We start from the raw sequence: 20,736 nt of genomic DNA on the forward strand, positions 1-20,736 counted from the left end.
GATGGCAACGCTTTCTCCAACCAGCCTCTGCTCCCTCATTTAATGCACACACCGTCACCACAACGCTCCCATTCACACATCTCACTCGCAGAGTCGCAGGTGCAGCCACTCCTCTCAAGAATTGTAATAGAAAGGATATATAAATATATATTTATATATATATACTTAATTTATATTAGAATTTAGATTTAACATTAAAACAGAACCAAATTCCAAGCCAACACAACCACAATAATACAAGTCCGAGAAGTCAAAGCAGAAGTTAAAATTAAAAAATTAAAAAAAAAATAAAATCAAACTCATAAATAGCAAAACACCCATTATGAAACCACTGCTTCGCGTTTTGCGAAAGTTTTTTAGGGGTCAACCTGAGTCAATACCCGAACCACCACCCTTGCCCTGTGTTAAGCACACACTCCTATCCTTACCACCATGCAAGGAGTTTCCACGCGCGGTTCGTTCTTGACTCAACACCCACCAACTCAGTGAGTCAACCAGCTTATCTCACTCACTCACTCACTTACAGGGCTTAAAGACAGCCCTTCACCCTCTTTCACACAACCACCGATATAATTAATAACTACAACCATTCACAGAGCGTCCATGTTAAAAAGTAAAAAAAACAATGCAACTCCACGTGAAACTCCACAATGCTACAGCTAAAAGCTCAAGCTCAGCTAAGCCGCCCGGTCCAGTTGTTGATCAGCTTTCACACTGTAGAGCGGCCTTGATCTTCTGCACCGTGCAGGAGATTAGATTATTCACCGTCTCCACCGACTCCACCGTGAGCTTGGCCGTGGGGAGACTATTCACCAGGATTTGAAAGGCCACGGTCAGGAGGGACCCGCTCACTCTGTGGGGACCACCGCCACCTTTGCTGCTGTTATTGCTGTTGGCGGTTGCTCCTGGCCCACGCGACCCAGGCCCATCCGGTACTATTGCGAATCCCGAGGGGAGTAGCGCCACGTAGGCCGAATCACCGCCGTTCATCACAACATGCATGGCGGGAATGTCAACGGGCGCGTACACCACAAGCGACCCCGCCGCGTCTATGCACGTCTCCTGCAAGATCAGCATGCTGCTCTGGTTCGAGTTCATGGCCTGCGCAGAGAGCACAGTGTTCGTATATAAGTATTATAACCTTTTCTCTAACCTGGCCGTTACAGTGTGAGAGGGAGCGAGTCAAACCCTGATGGGATTTTCCTTCTTTATTTTTTTTCACTTTTTCATTTCAGAAAAAGTTGAGGTCAGAAACTGACTTTGGCAGTCGACAACAACTGTCCTGAATTTTGACTTTTGAAAAAAGGTTAACAATACAAACGCTGTCCCTGGATCTGCTCCTAGTTGTCCTAATAGATACTCCCAAATTCCAAACCTGTCCTTTTGTCCACATACGACAAAATGATTGACCTTTCCACCAGGGACACATGCGTCATTAGCTTATCTATTATTGCCATTGGTGTTCATTTTTGTTCCTACCAAAAATTCGACTACGTGAAGATAGCAAAAAAGACAGTGGAAGTAACAAATTCAAAGAACAACGGAGAGAGAGAGAGGGACTTACACCCGCACGTAGGAGAGAGACGCAGTTGCCGTGATCTTGGCCCTTGGCAATGTGGGCCATCTCCTGCATGGGCCCGCCGTTGGATAATATGTCCCACTCGCTTCTGAGCCGCTCATCGCGTAGAAAATCAAACAGTCTCTGAGGCGAAACGGGCAGCCAAACAGACGTGGCAGCGCTCAACACAATGCCCGGTGGCTCACCGGGATCATCCACGCTCTTCCGGGTCATCACCCTGACATCCTCGTCCACATTCCCAGCGTTGAGCTTGTTCCATTTGTGCACCGTGGACGCGCAAACCCCGGCGCAAAAGTTGTCGGTCATTCGTTGCGCCAGTTTCAACATGCTTCGTCGCCCACTCGCAGTTATTGCTACCGCAACACAAACATCAAATGTTAACATGTATATATATGAACTCGAGTATTAAGCCAAAGATGGATATCGATATATTAATTTACCGGTGTGGTCTCGGCTGGGGACGGCGGAGGACATGAGGATGGCTAGGCACTCGCATTGGCGTTGAAGGGTGGCGATCCAGCGTTGGGCACCGAAACCCATGCCGGAGCTTAACAACGGCCGGTAGAGCTGGTGGACTTGGCACTCATCGTACTCTGCATGCTCAACCCATGTAACCTGCATTATATATATATATATATATATATATATTTTACTATCAGAAAGTACAAAAGCATAAAAACCTAGACACCTTTTCGCATATCAGTTATCATCCAGAAAAGTTGCAGTCAAATTTTCCCAGTTTTAGCCTCTGGGTATGTCTATTTTCTCCATTTCTTTGCCAAAAATAAGATCGAACTGTCATTTCTGCGGAAGAGACTAACAGTCAAAGCTTCGTGAGTGATGGGTTTTCAGAAATTCTTTATTATATATATTAAAGCGTAGTTTTTTCTCCTATGCCCGCTTCAATTATTTAAATTCAAAGCCGTCAATGCACAATGTCAATGAATGAAGATACTTGGAATAAAAATATAGAAATGAAATCTTCGAAATGCATAATTAAGATTGGGTTCAAAGACAGACAAGGTATCACATAGACCTCGAGCAGAGGCATAAAATAATATGAAGATAACGCTTGCGCAAGATTTAGGGGAACGACGTGCACTGTGGACGGTGACATCGAGATGTGCACTTGTCTCTAACTCGCCCTAGGTACTCATGTAAGAACAAAATAGCCAGTCTTGGAGTTTGACTCCAAGGTCTACAATGATGGGAAATAAGCTCATTTTTTTATTGGTGAGGAAGAAATGGACACATCAAAGGCTGGAACCAGTTCAATAATCACATTAATTAAATAAGCTAGGGGTCTTAACCAAGATAGCATCAAAGATTGGAATAGAAACATCAAAAATGTATTTTATTCAACCCATGTTGAAGATTACGATACCATTTACTTATAAAGGATATGAAATTAATGTGTCAAGGTACAGAATTTGAGCAATAGCAGCTTCTATTGATAAAATAATATGGTACCCTCGATTCGGGAAATTATTGAGACTAGAAGAAGCATCCAACCCAATTTAATAAGACTCTAGGAAGCTTCAGATATTATTCGAGACACTCAAAAACACTTGTTTTGGGAGACAAACTAAGCGCTGACAATGCAGTGATGTAGTGAGTAATTGCTAGACAAACTAACTTCTCCAATGCATGAGCTCTAAAGTGGCTTAGGAATTCGAGTATTCAATTGATTATATGTAAATAAGATAACATTTAAGTAGGAATTCAAGTTCTAATATGTTATCAATATATATAAGCTGTAAAGTTGCAGTTGCTTCAACAAACTCATTAAAGGGGAAGACCACCAACTTGGAAAAAAGCAATAAATGTAAAAAGGAAACAAGTTAAACGTGAATTCTAGCGTTTCATTGTCCAAACACACAAAATGTAGTAAATGTAGGTTGGTAAAAATGGAAATTTACCTTGGAGTAGCCATTAGGCATATCTTGCACAACGCACCCAGAAGGAAGCCTCCTGCAGTTGGCATATGTTGGTGCACCCGAAGTTTCTCGGACGCTGTCAATGGATACATCGACCACAGCCCACACGCCCTCCGCGTGCTGCTTACAAAATCGTAGGAAATTCACCTCCCGAACCGGAACCAAAGGCGAGAGGACTTGCAGCTCAGCATGCATCTGAGAATCAAAATTTGTCACAAATTAATTTGAGTGACAAGTCAAAGACAAACTTTAATTTAGCATAATTAGTTAATTACCAGTTGAAGTGCGCCATTTCTAGTTCCCCCCATGCCGCTAGATATCACATCAATGGTCGACGCTCTAGCAATCATACAAGGAAACATCTCCGCCCATCGATTCTATGAAAACGAAAAAAAGCAAAGCTAATTAAATATAATTAATATTAATCCAACCTCGTACATAAAATGTTTCCATGGAGATGATGAATGGCTTACCGAGTCCATTAGCGTCTCAACAAGAGCCAAGCTGTTGATAATGACCATACCAGTCTCCCTGGAAGCGTCGGTTACAAAACCGTTGGGTTTCAAGCCAATGCAAGGAGTGAAGCTTCTCATATAATCCTCGAGGTTCAACATCTCTCTCCCACCTTCCAAGCTCCTGAGCCAGAGGGGCTCATCAGTCTGCGCCATTTTAACCAATTCATCCATGGCAGCCACAGCGAGCTCTAGAAACATTGACCTCTGATCAAGAGCCGTCACGCCGCCCCCTGCTCTACCCGGCGGAGGAACCACCGACAAAGCACTGGAAATATTCCCAACACCGAAATCAGGCAATGTTGTAGGCACGGCGTTCAAGCCAGCAAAACCATTGCTCCCCACCCCAAGTTCCAAACTTGAGCTTGGCAGTGGAGGACCGATTGACGCAGCCAAAGATGAAATCGGACGGCCCAGAAACTTTCCGGCGAGCGCGCAAACACGGTCCAACTCATCCTTTAACCGGGCATTCTCAATCCTAAGATGCTGCTCTTCGAGTGAAATTTCTCCAATAATTGCTGGGCCGCCGCAGTTGGAGCAAATGGGGCTCCTCATCGCATCCCTAATAGACATATTTTCGGCCCTAAGCTTATCGTTCTCTTGCCTGAGCAATGAATTCTCGTGGCGTTCCAATTGGGTCTGCTCCAAACCACAAGGACAAAAATCAAGTTTCATCCTAAGAATGGAGAAACGTGAGTAAGGTTGTTCTTGTTTGATCTTTTATGATTACCTTCATTTGGGTACGGCGATTTTGGAACCAGAATTTCACCTGTCTGGTTTCTAAGCAAAGCCGCTTGCTAAGCTCCATTCTTTGTTTCTCATCAGGATGAGGGCACTCCTTGAACAGACTAATTATTATAAAATTAACCCCCCAAAAAAAAAAGGCAGAAAAAATCAAGAACCTGTTATATATATATATATATAAAAGAAAAACCGAGTGAAGCTTGTAAGAGAAGGCCATACGCTTCGAGTTCTTGGATTTGCTGTGGTGTGTGTCGGTGGTAACGCTTCTTTCTCGGAGGGTTGTCGGCTGCGTCCTGGTCGTCCCCAGAACCGCCGTCCATGTTATCGCTGCCAGATCTGCTGTCGTGCTCTTCCTCTCTGCTCCTTCTCCCACCATTAGTCTCGAAATTCTCGGCCATTCTACCCACATGATCCGCCTGCCCATCTATATTTGGTTGCTGCTAAAAAAAATCATATTAAGAAAAAGAAAAGGAAAGGAAAAGATGGTAATCATATATGAAGAAAGAGATCTGAGTGGCCGTACAAGACCGAGAGAGAGTCCAGGGCTGGAGTTGAACATGGATTTGGTGAGAGGCGGAGTGACAAGGCGGGGCTGAACGAGTGCACCGGACGGCATGTTGTGGTGGTTGTTGCCGTTGCCGTTGCTGTAAGGGATATCGACCACGACTCTCGCACCGCCACCACCCGTACTATTCTCAAGAAAACCGCCAAAACTCATCAAAGAAGGCCCTTTTTCTTTCTTTTCTCCACTATAACCCTCTCCCTCCCTTCCCTTCACAGATTTGCTTCTTTTTCTTCTCTACAGAATTTACAACCTCTACTGGGTAAAAATCTTATTTCACACAAACACAATAATCCTTAAAAAAACCAACTGGGTTTCTCGCAGAACAACTTTTTTGAAGCAGAACAGGCACACAAATTAGTATAAGCAAACAATAAAACGAAAAAAATAAATAAATAATCAGAGAGGATAGAGGAGACAAAAGGTTAAGGCCCCCAAATGTCTCCAACTCCCTCTCCGCAAGAGAAACTGGTTTTAGATTGGAGAGAAAGAAAGAGAAAGAAGGCAAGCAAACACTTTTTTTTTCCTGCTTGGCTCTTCGTTCTCTATCCCTCTCTCTCTATTTCTCTCTACAAGTCTAGTTTTTTTTTTTTTTGGTTGCTAGCTAGGTCTGCAAACTGGTCCAAAACAAGGGCTTTAATAAACTGGGTGTGGGTTGGGCAACAATGGGGAACCCTAGTTTTAAGTGAAGAGTGTTATCTCATTCTCTGCATGCTTGACTGTGCTGAAGCTCTAGAGCACTTGGAAAAGGAAAATAAAATAAGAGAGAGAGAGAGAGAGAGAAGGAAAGCTTTGCTGCAGGCAGAAGAAAAAGGGAGAGAGAGTTAAGGGTGAAGATAAAACGCAATATGTGGACTCTTCGAAGCCTTACAAATACATACCTCCAAAAAGGGTTAGGTTGACTCTCACTCTGTGTCTCTAGAAGTCTGCGAAGAAGGTCGGAAAAAATATGTACACCCTTTTAACCCCGTTGTTTACAGAGCTGTAAGAAAAAAAGAAGTTACAACCACAGAGATTCAGATCCAGCTTTTCCCGGATTTTCACTTTTAGGATCTGTTGCAATACAACTATTATAGAATTTACTTTTATTTTCAGAAGTTTGGCAAAAGGAAAACTTACACTTCTAGAAACAAATCACACACAAAATCAAGGGTCTTAGCTCTTACCAAATAAGAGCCAAGGATTTTTTTTTTTTTTTTAATTTTTTATTCAAAAAAAAAAAATCATATTTAATCATTTTAAGTTTTCATCTAATTTGGATGTAATACTTGGGCTTTCAATTTTAATTATAAGGTCTTTAACTTTTTACCAAGTTAAAATAGGTTCATCAATCATTTTACCGCGAAAATTAACCGACATTAATATTTGAGACGTCAACGTCTATTTCAATACCCTAATGCAATGACACACCAACGAAACCAAAGTCTTTTGTTACTGGAGGGTTACTCTTTAGGTTTTCAAGTTTTGTGTTTGTTTAAGTTTAACGTGGCAGATTAATTATATTTTTGTGGATCTTTTGTTTTGTTTTGTTTTTTTTTTGTTTTTTGTTTTTTGTTTTTAATGTATATAAAAGTGAAAAATGTTTTATGTTTTGAGGGGTGTTTTATGTATTTGACGTAATCTAAAGTTTGAGGTGATATTAACAATTGAAAATTAGTTTGAGGGGTGTTTAAACTTTTATCATAAAAAAAATTGATAGGAATAGATCCCAGATGGCTTACAAATAATAGTATACCAGGTTTAAATTTATATTCAAACGGCTATTATTTTTTAATGTGCAATAGAAAGATCTTCATATTTATCTATGAACATAATAATCAATGACAGAAAACGTAGTCAAATACTTCCATACTGGAAGTTAATATATTAGGTCGACGTGAAATTTGGAATTAATATTCATGTAAAATAATATTGTTGGGGTCACTAGCTAGGGTTGTAATCGAGTTGAGTCGAGTTTTAAAATTTTAAGATTGTCTCGTTTATGATTATGATTATTCGAGTCGAACTATAAAATGTGTATTCAAGCTCAATGGCTAAACTCAAGCTTGTTGAAAATGTCATTTGTGCCGAGTTGAGTACTCGAGAAGCTCGCCTCAACTTAAACTCGAACTAGGTTATTCTATTTTTGAATATGTGATCCAAGCCGAGTTCGGGCCCAAGTTTGTAAAAATTTACTTTTACTAAATTTTCATTGGTAAGCTTGAGCTGACAAGAGCAAGCACTGAGCAGTGCGCACACATTCATAGTGTGCTTCATTTTTATTTATTTTTATTATATATAATCATAATTAAGCTTATATAGTTAGTTAGTTGGTTAAATTATACTAACTTGATATTTTTGTTAATACAACGTTAGTATATGTTAATACACATATATAAACATGTGTATACGAGCTATACTTGCAAGCTTTAATCAAGTTTCATCAAATGATTCAGGTATGTGTCACTTAATAATCAAGTTTGTTTTTATAGTCGTGAGCGAGTATCTGCAATCACAAATTGAGTTAAAACAAAAAGATTATCGAACGAATTGGTTCATTTAAAGGCTGTTATGACTTCAGGTCATGATTTCCGTCAATAATAATTGAAAGATCTTAAATCAAGCCCCTTGTTTACTACCTCTATCAAATCTCCTTCCCCATAGTTAGCTTCATAAATCATTGCGTGAGACCCCTTAAATAGGTAAATAGTGTTAATTATGATATATGTAACATGTAACATATTAATACCTTCAATTAATTAAAAAATATATATTAAATCTGGATGAATTAAAAGAATTGTCACCTGATAGCTAGTCTACTAAATACAAACATGCTTCGTCATGCATATTAATACCCACAATCAAATTAGTGGTGTAAATTACTATAAGCTTTCTTTAATTAAATTGTCAATTATTGGATGATTAATGTTCATAGCGATAAAATTGTTGCGTTCCATTGTTGAAGTGTAAAGTGTTAGTTAAGTCCTCGTGCAACTCTTCACTCGTGTAAAGAAATAATATATATACATATATATATATATATATATAATTTTTTTTGAAGCAATAATGCAGGTTCAAGTCTTCAAGCCATTTCACAATACCCACTGGAGACTGGAGAGGATCATTTCACTGAAATGGAAAGGATATTATCCGATTGTTTATGCCCATTAATTAATTACTGTAACTATTTTTTTTTTTTTGAAGAATACTGTAACTATTAATTAATTCGCATAAACGTGATAATTAACATATATATATATATATATATATATATGTATGTCCGCACAAGAGGGGAGAGGGAGATTCGAACTAGTGAGTTGTGACCTCTACTTCATTAGGTGTAGTCCCAGCCGATTGAGCTACCTCTTGAAACAATTAACATACTTTTGTTTGAGCTTTGAACCCACCTTTTCTTTTGTTACATATAGACATTTCACTATCATTAGCTACCAGGCTTTTTGATGCAGCGTAGGATTGTGGTGAACAAGAGAAACAGCAAGTAAAAGGGATAAATATTCCTAAGATTGTGAGACTATCATAAAAATCTAAGGAATCTTCTTAAAAACTATAGATTATATCTATGGTTTAAGGAAAAACACAAAGAAACTCAACTCTGAGTAATTCTTATTAAACAAACTCAATAATAATCATCAACTGAATTGTTAAAGGCTATAAGCATATATTTATAGCCCAAGACTCCTAACCCTAAAATAACAATGAAATAAAGTTGGTTTAGAAGTCTATGAAAGAAGACTAAACCAAATAGAAGACTAACAAATAACCTAATTCAAAATGAAATACTGAAAGATAAGATAAAATAACAAACTAACGAATAAACCTAATAAAAGACTAAAAGATAAGATAAGACAAGATAAGATAAACCATTCTAAACTATATCTACATCACTTTTGGCTCCACATCATTTTCTTTTCTAATTTGCTTTTTTGTTTCGTATATAATTATATTTTATATTTTTTTTTTTTGAAACATATCATACTCATTCATTGATAAAAGTTGCGAGCCTAAAGCTCTTACAAACAGAGCAAAAAGCTCTGAAGTAAATCATAGCCGAAGCTAAAGATACAGTCATCAACAACAGACTAAATCAACCAAAACACAGCATCCGCTAACCTATGGCTAAATATCAGGTTGAAAACTCAGATTTGCATCAAACAGACACCATCTAATGCATAGGTAGCGCTTATTCCTCGGCCTTGAGATCAAAACCCCAAAGTCGATACTTATTCCTCAGCCTTGAGAGCAAAACCCCAAAGCCGATACTTATTCCTCGGCCTTAAGAGCAAAACCCACAAGCCGATATTCATCCTTCTCGACTCGAAAGCCAGGATAAATTTCACATCCACAACTCAAAGGTTTGGACCAGTAAGATCGGGCAGCAACCGGGCGCAACAAAGCAGGAGGAGAAAGTCTTATTACAAGCATAAATAAAACCATACAGGGAAATAAATGGAACAATAAAATTAATGCAGGAAAAGAAATTACAGCAAATAAAACCAACTACAGGGGAACTCAAAGGAAATACAAAACAGGAAAATAACAAAACAGAAAAATAAATGCGAAAAACACTCAAAGCGGGTCACGGCAGCAGGAGGAGGCCGATCGGAAGCTGGCCGGAAACCGCCGCGGAAGGTGGCACAAAAAGCTTGGCACGGGAGGGGAGCGTGAAAAGACCCGACAGCGAGCAGTGAGCAGTGAAGCAAGCGCGGAGGAGATCGGCGGCACACACAAACAAACAGGGAGGGGGAGAGTTCGAGTGAAAACCCCCAAAAGCAGTACCTACCAGAAGAGAACACAATCACAACAGAACAGAAAAACCAAAGACAGAAACAAACTTAAAACAAAAATCGGGGAGGGAGGAGGGATGCAGGCAACGGGCATCCCTCCTCCCTTGAAGCGGCGGCGCTTTGGAGGGGGCTTAGGGTTTCACAAGGCTTAGGGTTTCTTTCCTTGTAACAAATATTTATTTGTGATAGGTTTATATTTTATATTATGGTTCTAGTATATTTAAAATAAATTAATTATGACCATTTAATGAAATGGTACTAGAATTAGTCATAAATTAATATTCATGGCTCATGTCAGTAGTATCTTAATTAAACTGCGTCATTGTTATTCAATTTTTTTTTTTTTTTTTATTTGACATGTCCGCACAAGAGGAAGATGGAAATTCAAACTAGTGATTTATGCTTTATTAGGCGTAGTCCTAGCCGATTGAGTTACCTCTTGAAAACATAATTGAGAAATTATGATAATGTAAAGTTCATGATTTATCTTATTGCTATTATAAGATATATGCATGACTATCCTGAAGACAATATTTATGATTGGTTTTTTCTGCCGGAAAGTTGAAGGGTATACTTAATTATTTATCACATTATTACGATATTTACAATGATAAAAACAAAAACATAGTTTTTCAAGGTTAGCTAAATATGTCATCATATTGGGTACCTATAGTGCAAGCTTGACTCATATAAATAAAAGGACCTTCAAATTAGTCTGGAAGAAATATCTTTCAATTAATTTAAAATAGTGCAAAGTGTCTATAAATATTTAAAATGTTAGTCTAAGTTAGTAAATTATTATTAATGACCTTAAGAATTTAATGTGTGTTTTAAATGTTTATAAACATTTAACACTATTTTAAATATGTTAGATGATATTTCCTCAAAACTGGTTTGGAGAAAATTTATGTCATAAATAAAAACTAATCTAAATAATATGAAATCATTTCCTTATGTTCATGGATGGATCCAACTTTCAATTTGGGGAGGAACCAAGGGCCAAAAAAAAAATTGAGGAGGGACCAATTGGCAAAAAATACTTTTTTATTTTTTTATTTTTTATTTTTACCTTAAAACCTTTTTTTTTTTTTTTTAATTGTAATTTGGGGGGGACCAGGGCCACTCCCACCATAAATCCGTCTTTGCTTATGTTTAAATCAATAATATTAGAAACAAATTTCATTTCCATAGGAATTGGATTCATAGAAATTATTATGAACTTCCTTTTTTTTTTTTGGGAGGGGAGGTGGGGGTGGGAGGAACTAATTAAATCAATGAAAGCTTGAATGCCTCATCGATCATCGACTATGAATGATCCACCATCAAAACTCTTAATTGATCACCAACTAAACAAATTTATATCAAGCATTGATTTGCTGAAGTTGTTTGGCATATCAAGTTTCATTCACTTTTTTCTTACCTGCAATATAAGCAGCATGAGCTGACAGAAAAAAAAAAAAAATGCTATATATATATATATAAATACATGAAAGTAAAATAACTAGGCATAACATGCATGTAATGTAATTTCAAATTCATAACATATATACATATATGATTTGTTAGTGCAAAATTTTCTATTTTTTTTTTCTTGTTATAATGTAAACTATCAACTCTAATGGTGCAGTAGAAATCCCGGTTTGCCTAAACCTCAAACTAGAAGCTGCTGTTAATGAAAAAGATTTTAGAGAAATTGGCCAGAATTTGCCGCAAATCTAACATGAAGAACAGCTATCACTCTCTTTAATTTCTATCACATGATGAATATATTATCGTGTCATTTAAATAATGTAGCACTATATACACCATTAAATATAATATAACAAAATTGGACCGTGAAATGGTTAAGGATCCTATTCCTTGCATTAAGGCATCAAAGTAGGGAACACAAGAACCATAATTTACCACGTAGCAACCACTCAAACCTAAAACATTAGACAACTATGATTGAATCTAGCTAGCTACCGCTGTCTTCAATTGTCGCCACAATTAGGAAGTCCAGCTCACTTCTTTATGTATCTTTCCTTTTTGGTTATCTTTTCACCCTTACCAATCAACTACATTCTCTCAATTCATCCAATAATGGACCGACTAAGATTCATTACCTAAGAAAAAAAAAATAGTGTTATAGATTTATATATAGTGCCTCAAATTTTTGCCTCATCCAAAAAAATAAATGTATCATACACCCGCCACCTCTGGAGGAATTGGCTTAGTGGCAAGGGGCTTACTCCCAAGTGGTTTGGTAAGGGAGACGACAAGGGTTTTCGTCTCCATGATATGATGCTAACGAGACTTATATCCATTAATCCCCGTGAATCACTCGCATTACAAGTCCATCTATGCCTCTGTTAATCTTGTCTTTAGTGGGCTTTGCACATAATGTTTCCTTGTGTGCAAACAAGTGAACAACATAACTCTGCTTAAAAATGATAGTCAAAATAAATAAATCCTCATTGGGTTTGAAAATTCAACACCAAACAAGTTCCATAAAAGAGTTATTGTAAAGGCAATGGAGGTGGGTGAGGGTTATGTTGCCATCCATAGACCCACACCCCCACACCCCTCCCCCAACATGACCCATCACCCTCAATTTGAGAACGGGACTCCATTCAGATCTTCAACGTTCTATCCATTCATGGAGGTCCTATTTCATGACTATTTCCTCCAGGTTGTGAGAGTGAGAGAGAGAGAGAGAGAAAGAGAGAGAGAGAGAGAGAGAGAGAACGACTATTTTACACTATTTCCACACTTAGACCAAGGCCCACCACACCATTGCCTTAGCTGCTGTATTTATGCCACTCCATTTCCACCCGTTTACATTTAACGACCCCAGATATAAGCAAGCAACGATGAATTATTTTATGGTCCAGATTTTTTTTTTTTTTTTTTTTTTTTTTGGGTATACATTATGCATGAAAAGGGCATTCGTCATTTTTCAGAGTCTTTGAAGTTGAACTTTTGCAATTCATTTTGCTTGAACGATTCACACCTACAAAATTTATAAGACCGGAGTCTGTTTGAGTTTGAACACATGACACATGGGGCTCTTTCAAATTTCATTTTCTTGACTATATATATTAATTACGTTGTCGTTGAGACTTTGGGGGAAGCCTCATAGAATGATGAAAATGGCCTTTTTGGTTTTTCCCAATCTTGATAAATCCACAATTGGAGGATAGTGTAAACTCAAATTTATAACTCAAACCCCAACTTTGATACTATATTAAATTATTACTGATTAATTGATAAATTTTTTTAAAAAAAATTAATTATTTAATTAATTAATACTTTAACATAAACTTAGGTTCCGTTTGTTTCGGCAATTTTTTCTTTTTTTTCTTCATATTTTATTGTCTTTGGTGCAACCGAAAAATAATAGTTTTTGAATTTGAGTTTCTACTTCTCAAACCACGGGAGCTCTGCCCGCCTCTAACGGAAGTCGCAGGCCGTTTTTGGCTGTTGTTCATTTTATAATTACGGTACAAGCAAAAAAGTATTCTCTAATAATTATTTTGAATACATTTAAAAAAAAAAATGGTTGAAAATATTTTTCTGACAAAAAACTTTTTACAGGGAGCCTTAATCACCAAACATGGTAATAAGTTGTGATGAGTAACTTTATCGCTTTCATTATTTACAATTTTCAAGTACAAAATGAGTAAAAGCCCATCAGGCATGAAGTAAAACGTTGAGCATCTACAATTCAGGGGATGCTGGTTGTGTCATTCTTGAGCAAACAAGCCAACTGCAGGAGTTATTACTCTTTGAGTTTGGTTAACATGGCTGCGGGCTCCAGCTCTGTTTCTTACTATTAGGTTCCCCTGCTCTCTTCATCAATGAATTCAATTCATTGAATTGCATAGGTGGGGGCCCTATGAGGCCTTAAATTGCATGGCTCTACACGTTACAACTTTGTCATGACCTTGTCCAACTTCAACATTATCGTGGCAGAGTCAAACTTTTGATTTATTGAAAAGAAGATTAAAAGATAGAATTGACAATGTCTTTTTCGTAAATATGTTCTTCAAATTTGGTTTTAGACATTAGGACGGTAATAAAAAATAATTTTTTTAAAAAAAAAAAGAAAAAACTTTTAGGCAAGGGTGATGGTGCAAAATTGCAAAATTGAGGACACAAACTACTAGGGTTACCTAATGGGTATAAAGGGGAAAAAGATTTGACTTTTCGCATAAGCTTTGTTAAAAAAGGCAAAGCATTTTGCCCTATTATATGAATTGTTTTTCTACGGCATAATAGCTTCTGTTTTTAGCTGCACCACACAATAGCTAGTTTCCTAGAGATGAGTTTTTAACACTTTGAAATTTTTTGAAGTTTGAACTTTAAAGAAACATGGGTTGTTTGTTTGACAAGCTTAACCCACCTAATCTCGCATGCCTTTTGAGTTTGACAATAGCACTTTGAAAACTACGAAGTTTGAAGCTACTTGTGTTTGAACAAGTTTGAAACCACAGAAGACAATATAAAAAACTCATCTACATTGGTTATGGCTGCAAAGGAATCTTAATGAAATAATTAATATTAAACAAGAAGCAAGTTTTATGAGTTACACAATTAAGGGCAACTAACCCCTTCCAGAAATAATCTGGCAATTAGAAATTGATTTGGTCCCATAAATACAATTGAAGAGGGTGTGTGTATAAGCACATGATAAGGGGACTCCACTGTTACACCAAGTGGCCAATCAAGGATATACACCCACATCACAAAAAAAAAAGTCGAATAGAAAAAAAAAAAAAAAAAAAAACTATGCATTCCCAGAAAATGGAACCAATTCTTTTTATGGGATGCTGATGTAAGCCTTCTATTATATATTAGATTGATTTAGGCGGCTTTTGTTTTTATGAAAAATTGACCAACCATTGACTTATAGTAATCAATTGAATTATGGGGCTTGTGTTAATATACTTTTTTTTTTAGAGAATTAATATACTTTTTGGTAACAAGACCAAGAATACCAAAAACTTGGAAAAAAGAAAGAAAGACGGAGTATATAGAAGAGAATGCCAATTGCCAATAAGGAGGGAGAACAATGCGGAATCATCAAATCAACGATGATAAATAGCCACATCAGATTACAATGAACGGAGACGAGTAAATGGATACAAATTCCCACCATCACCAACAATGTGTATTGTCACATAAAACTGCACGTCTTTCCATCCTCTTATATTTCCCATTCTAACTCTCCTATCTCCTAATATAAACATACAAGATGAGGAACAAGAAAGAAAACTGCATCCTTTTGATGCATTGAGATGGCATCTTGCCTTTGAGAAAAGGATTATAAAAAAAAAAAAAAAAAAAAAACCTACATAACATTAACAAAGAACAAAGGCTATGTCAGTGGGATGACGAAGACAGACTCCAAAAGTTCTTAATTGCAACAAGTATTTTCTCTCTCCCGTGTGATTCAGGTTCTTTCTCATGTATGGTCGCCGTCCATTTCACAGCACGAGCTAGGCGAGCTACTTTATCAATCACTTCAGGGGAATCTCTAATCACAACTGTTCCCTCCGGACGCAAAATTCTATCCATCTCCGCCATCAAATCCACAAGGTTACACCTGCAATGAATTTCAAAGCAATGAGCATAGGCACTTCAATAACAGATCATCGAATCTATCAAATTCTATGGTCAAACAGATGTTAGCATCTCTTTAGGTTTGAAGAGATAGCATATCTCACTTGTATGGATACAGCTGTTAGAAACCAACATGAATACATTGCAGGAACTAGCAACTTCAGAAAAACACTTAAAAACACCAAATAATATTTAAGTGGCAAGGTGGCTCAAACATAAGTTAGATTATATGCGACATGGTATGCACATGCAAACTCTTCATAGGACACAACAGCTCAGTAGATAGATAGCCCATGGAGGATATTAACTTTCAGCTTTTATTAAAGACTTAAACACACAGCTTTTAACAGGGTATGACACTATTACCACTCCATAGACATATATAACATGCAGAAAAATGATATGCCCAAGGCAATACTAATGGCATGCATACTACACTATAATTTTAATAAAGCACATCAATTTTGTAATGAAGCTGTAAATACTTGTTCTTCTATTTCAACCAACTCTTGTCTTAGGCGCTCTTTACTTACAGAAAGATCATCAGTATAGTGACTGCCTTTCTAAGATATAAATTATAATTTTTCAATAGCAGGAAAAATCCTCCATATTGACACATTCCAAAAAAATTTCAAAGAAGCCAGGAAAATTCAGGGAACAGAAACTAGCAACGAAGGATGAGGTTACAAAGTAGAAATACCTGCTCTTCCCTGAACCTGAATCTCTAATGAGCGATTCAATTCCAGATACATGAATCAGATCATAGGTCCTAGGATATGTTGAGAAGGGCTCACACCTGGAACCATTAATACATTATTTCATCCATAAGAGTTATCCAGAAAGCCATTATAGTTCTAGTAAAACCAACAAGTAATGAATCCAAATCCAAGTTAAAAAATGGATTGAGATTAGTGTGTGAGCGTGTGAATATAAATTTCATCATAATTATAATTAAAGGAAAAGATTTTGTGGTCTTCTAATCAATTTCATCATAATTAGGTAAAGGGAATCCAAGCTGTTAGAAGTGAAAAACAGAGCAGATATGTTGTTTTCTGTAAGGTACTTCAAATGGAAACAAACTTGAGAAATTTTTTGCAAAAATCTACTGGAAAAATAGAATATGTGAATAGTGGTGAAAATCTCTGGTTAATTAACAGGCACAGAGCCCATAAAGGCAAAAGGGAATCTTACTGGATACCAATTCTATCAACTCTGATATAAAAAAACAATAGGGGTCTTAGTGTACCTCTTAGAAAAATAGCAATGATTACATTTTAACATGTACACACTCAAAATTGATAGTGAAAAATTTAATTATTGAATTGATGTGCACTTCTAAGGAAGATATGAGTCCTATGATGGTAACTTCAAGAGTAACACGAACAGTGCATGTGAATTGATCAACACTATTTGAGATAGTCCTATGGAGATTTATTTTCAAGAGACAAACAAGACATACTAAGAAAACTCACCAATCATGGTAGACTCCAATAAGGCCTCTGTCATAAATTACTGACAAAGTAGAGGTCTTGCGAGCAGGAACCACATTCATTACCCACACAGGGTCAGATTTTAGTGCTGCCGCAAAGCCTCCAAAAAATGCATTCATGTCCATGATGTTACGTATAGCTGAGGTTCCAAGCTTTACATTTAATGAGTTTTTGTAGTAAGCAGCTCTTCTTACCCACCGCCGAGTGTCAGCCTCAAATACATCAATGCCATTTTTCATGAGTGTGGCTCTTGAAGGAGCTTTAGTTAGCCTGTCTGGCCACTTTGGAATCATCGCAACAGCAAGTTCTCCCTTGACAGAAGAGGTCCTACTTACACATTTTTTTAATTTGAAGTACCTGCAAAACATTTTTTTGATAAATAATTCAGAATTCCCACCAAATCTTTGCATTCATTCGGGCCTTGTTAATAGCAGTACTCTTTATGAGGTAAGCAAAAGACAAATCCCTGAGACATGATCACAGCAGGTGTATGGAATGACAACAAATAATCCTCTAACACCTCCTTCTCCCTTTTTGTGCTAAAAAAAACCTTCAAAACTGAGAAATTGTTCCAAGAACAGTTACCATGCATAACTTGGGTCATCTGATTCATCACACAACTCTAGACCAAATTCATTTTGGTTGGGGAGACATGAATCTCCTGCAGGCTTTTTCCAGATAACAGTGTTTCCATCCACAGCAATAAGTTCATAACACAGTGCTCTAGCCACACCCTGCAGATCTGCCCATTCCTTGTCTTGACCAGGCCATTGTACAGGGGGACCAGAGATGACCAGATATCCTCCTGGTCGAAGCAACCGATCCACTTCGATGAAATATGTTGCATCTGCAAAGCCAGATTTTTGTAATGATGAAAAAAAGTAGCAGTAGTGGTGTAACATAGGAGAGGCCACATTTGACAAAGAACTCACTGTAAGCAGTAAAAGGGATTAAACATCGAGAACAGTGCACCAAATCAAATGAGAATCCAGGAAAAGGGAGTCTGCGAGTTCCAAGCATGGCAACAAATGCCGGAATCCCTCTCTCCAGTGCAAATTGTATCTGGGATTTATGTGAATCTCTTGGTGCAAATGACATGGTTAAAATGTCTTCAGCTAGCAGATATCCCCCAAAACTGGCCACCTGAAAGAGGACTATATTTCATGATGTTGAAAAGTATAAATTCTAGAAAGGTCTCAGAGAGATCCAGGAAAACAGCTCCTACCCCACAACCCATATCAAGAGCAGTCCTGAGAGTGCCGCCACTAATAGGGATGTATTGTCCAAGCTTTTCGATATACTGTATTGCACCATCAGGAAACATTGTGCCACCACCAGGGAAAATGAAGTATGGTCCTTCCCGTTTCATCCATCCCTGATGACCTTTCCTGTCCGCAATTTTATTGTGTGGCATGTTGCTGTGCCATATCTGCACATTAACATAACAATACTTCAGAATAAATGGATAGATAACAAATGAATTTCTGATAAATCATGTCATCATATAACATTCAAACAATATGGATTGGATGTTCTTATAGTGATTTCTTGAACGCTATAGCAGACAGATTCTTTTTTGAATTTGCTTTTTGCAAAGAAGAAAACTAAGCACAGGTGTACTTCACATAAAATGTGATTTTCTAGCAAGATACTTTGTTACTTGGGAGCAATCCAAGTTTGGCTACTTTGTCCTTCAGCAGCCACTACTATCCAAGTTGAAGATTGAATTTCAAATTTAAGAACATTAACAACATAAGAACCATGCATGAGCTTCACCAAACTTACTTCTAAATAATCAACATGGTCGCATGCAGCAGTACTAAGCCCCAGGAGGAAGTGAGAGGGAGAGGGAGAGGAGGAAGAGCAGTACTAAGCAAGTTTACAGCATGCTACAATATCTAATTGAGATTCATCTTCATAGTAGTTATTTAGAAGGAAGTTCTTTCAGTTATTGTCATGCACTGCTATTTAAGCCTTGTGGCGGCTAGATTTTTACAGCCTATTAAAAACAACAATTCAAGTGAGAATCTCAATGATCGAATTTTATAGTTTATGGAGCATTTATCAATGATTCGATTTCAAAGTTGACAGAGCACCTCTTTGTCCTAGAGCAAAAAAGTAAACATAGGGGCATGACCCTACGCTTGGTGGCTTCATGCCTTATCATGAAGTTGCACATTATCACGCGTTCAATAAAACATCACAGAATTCCTTTTATAGAAAATTCTGCACCATGAATTACATCAAACTGAGATAATAATACCAAAAACTAAAAGAAAACAAATTTAATCTCTGGCTCGTTTTAACAGGGTATCTGTTTGTAAAACCTAACAAAATTAAAGGAGTGTGAACTAACCTTATAAAATAGAAACAAATATAAGTTAATAATCTCCAGCATACTACCTTAACTACCTAAAATTCAACCCCTAGATCACAATAAGAACAAACTCCCAAATCCCAAACAAACACCGACACCAAGGCACCACTACATTCAATCTCAAAAAGACACATTTTTCTTTCCTTTCTGTTTTCTTTAAACTTTCTCAGCAACCAAACAGTGTCAAACAAACCCAGTTACCTTGTGCAAGCTCTCGGGCCACTGCACGGGAATCTTGTATCCATCGGGCGGTGGGATCAGACAGAGAGGTGTCTCCTCCGGCAGGGGGCAATGCCGCTCTCTGTAGAAGTTCATTTCCCTGCTCAGCTGGCTGTTCCGCCTGGGGTCCTCGCAGGGCATGTGGTCCACGGACTCGGCGGGGCAAGCATCCACGGTGGCCGACTGGGTCCCGAATTCCAGAAGCGCCACGAGGCGCTGCCGCTGGCGCGGATCGGCGGTGGAGACGAGGAGCGCCTGGCGGCCCGAGGCGGCGAGCGAGTCGCCGAGGGGCGTGAAAACAAGCAGGAAGAAGAGGAAGACCAAGCCGAAGAACGCCGCGGAGACGAGGTCCAAGAGCCTCCATTGCCGAGGGCTTCGCTTCGATGTGGGCAAATTCAGGTGACCCATTTCTCTATTCTTGGATCTGATCAAATGGGCATTTGTGGGTCTGAGTTTTTTTATGTGGGATTGTAAGGTTTTGTTGGATTAGATGACTCTCTGTTTTGGTGTGTTTTTGCCTTGTTGGTTGTGAGAGGATCACACACACAGATATTTGAAGTATTGGATTTCTAGGGTTAACTATTTTTGGTGTTTAAAGAAAATGATTTCGTCTTGTGGAAAGATTTAGAGATTTGGCACTCCGTTTACGGTTCATATATATGCTCACCCAGACACACCCACAGTACCCTCTTCAGTGGACTGTTGCTTGTGAGAAGCAGTGGATTTTATGAAGTCGGTGGGTGGAGGATTAGATGCACAAGGCTGTGATTCCTATGAAGGATCATTCGGGTGAACGCTTCGAGTGTGCTGCATGTGATGGACAGCTGTGATTTGTGAAGTGATGGGGAAGGGGAATTACCGATAGGATCAGGGTGTTTGATGCTCTGTGACGTTGATATGCTAGTTAAGGGTTTAAAGGCAAGAAAGG

At 37.9% G+C, this 20,736-nt stretch overlaps 2 protein-coding genes across 2 annotated transcripts; both read right to left on the reverse strand.

Annotated features, from left to right (window-relative positions):
• Nucleotides 1-245: 245 nt before the first annotated feature.
• LOC132186311 (homeobox-leucine zipper protein ANTHOCYANINLESS 2) lies at nucleotides 246-6,202 on the reverse strand. Its single transcript, XM_059600217.1, has 9 exons — nucleotides 5,296-6,202; nucleotides 4,992-5,209; nucleotides 4,759-4,876; nucleotides 3,990-4,667; nucleotides 3,792-3,893; nucleotides 3,499-3,711; nucleotides 2,020-2,194; nucleotides 1,565-1,932; nucleotides 246-1,101 (listed from the first exon to the last, which is right to left on the reverse strand). The coding sequence occupies exons 1-9, from the start codon at nucleotides 5,488-5,490 to the stop codon at nucleotides 703-705; spliced, it is 2,466 nt and encodes an 821-aa protein (XP_059456200.1). The 5' UTR covers nucleotides 5,491-6,202; the 3' UTR covers nucleotides 246-702.
• An 8,954-nt stretch (nucleotides 6,203-15,156) lies between these two features.
• On the reverse strand, nucleotides 15,157-20,670 carry LOC132187113 (probable pectin methyltransferase QUA3). The gene is made up of 7 exons (XM_059601293.1): nucleotides 19,791-20,670; nucleotides 18,438-18,641; nucleotides 18,145-18,355; nucleotides 17,798-18,059; nucleotides 17,195-17,569; nucleotides 16,423-16,518; nucleotides 15,157-15,705 (listed from the first exon to the last, which is right to left on the reverse strand). Exons 1-7 carry the CDS (start codon nucleotides 20,214-20,216, stop codon nucleotides 15,483-15,485), a joined length of 1,797 nt encoding a protein of 598 aa, XP_059457276.1. The 5' UTR covers nucleotides 20,217-20,670; the 3' UTR covers nucleotides 15,157-15,482.
• Between the last annotated feature and the right edge of the window lie 66 nt (nucleotides 20,671-20,736).

The sequence above is a fragment of the Corylus avellana genome, chromosome ca7 (genome assembly GCF_901000735.1).
Source record: "Corylus avellana chromosome ca7, CavTom2PMs-1.0".
Taxonomy (NCBI): domain Eukaryota; kingdom Viridiplantae; phylum Streptophyta; class Magnoliopsida; order Fagales; family Betulaceae; genus Corylus; species Corylus avellana.

Bases quoted from the DNA above. Each gene is read 5' to 3' on its own strand.
- LOC132186311 (XM_059600217.1), bottom strand. From the start codon at position 5,490: ATGAGTTTTGGCGGTTTTCTTGAGAATAGTACGGGTGGTGGCGGTGCG. The intron at 4,877-4,991 runs GTATGGCCTTCT...TATAATAATTAG, and splicing joins CAAATCCAAGAACTCGAAGC to TCTGTTCAAGGAGTGCCCTC. The intron at 3,894-3,989 runs GTAAGCCATTCA...TCGTTTTCATAG, and splicing joins TTGAGACGCTAATGGACTCG to AATCGATGGGCGGAGATGTT.
- LOC132187113 (XM_059601293.1), bottom strand. From the start codon at position 20,216: ATGGGTCACCTGAATTTGCCCACATCGAAGCGAAGCCCTCGGCAATGG. The intron at 18,642-19,790 runs GTAACTGGGTTT...GTTAATGTGCAG, and splicing joins GGCCCGAGAGCTTGCACAAG to ATATGGCACAGCAACATGCC. The intron at 15,706-16,422 runs GTATTTCTACTT...AATTCATTGCAG, and splicing joins TCAGGTTCAGGGAAGAGCAG to GTGTAACCTTGTGGATTTGA.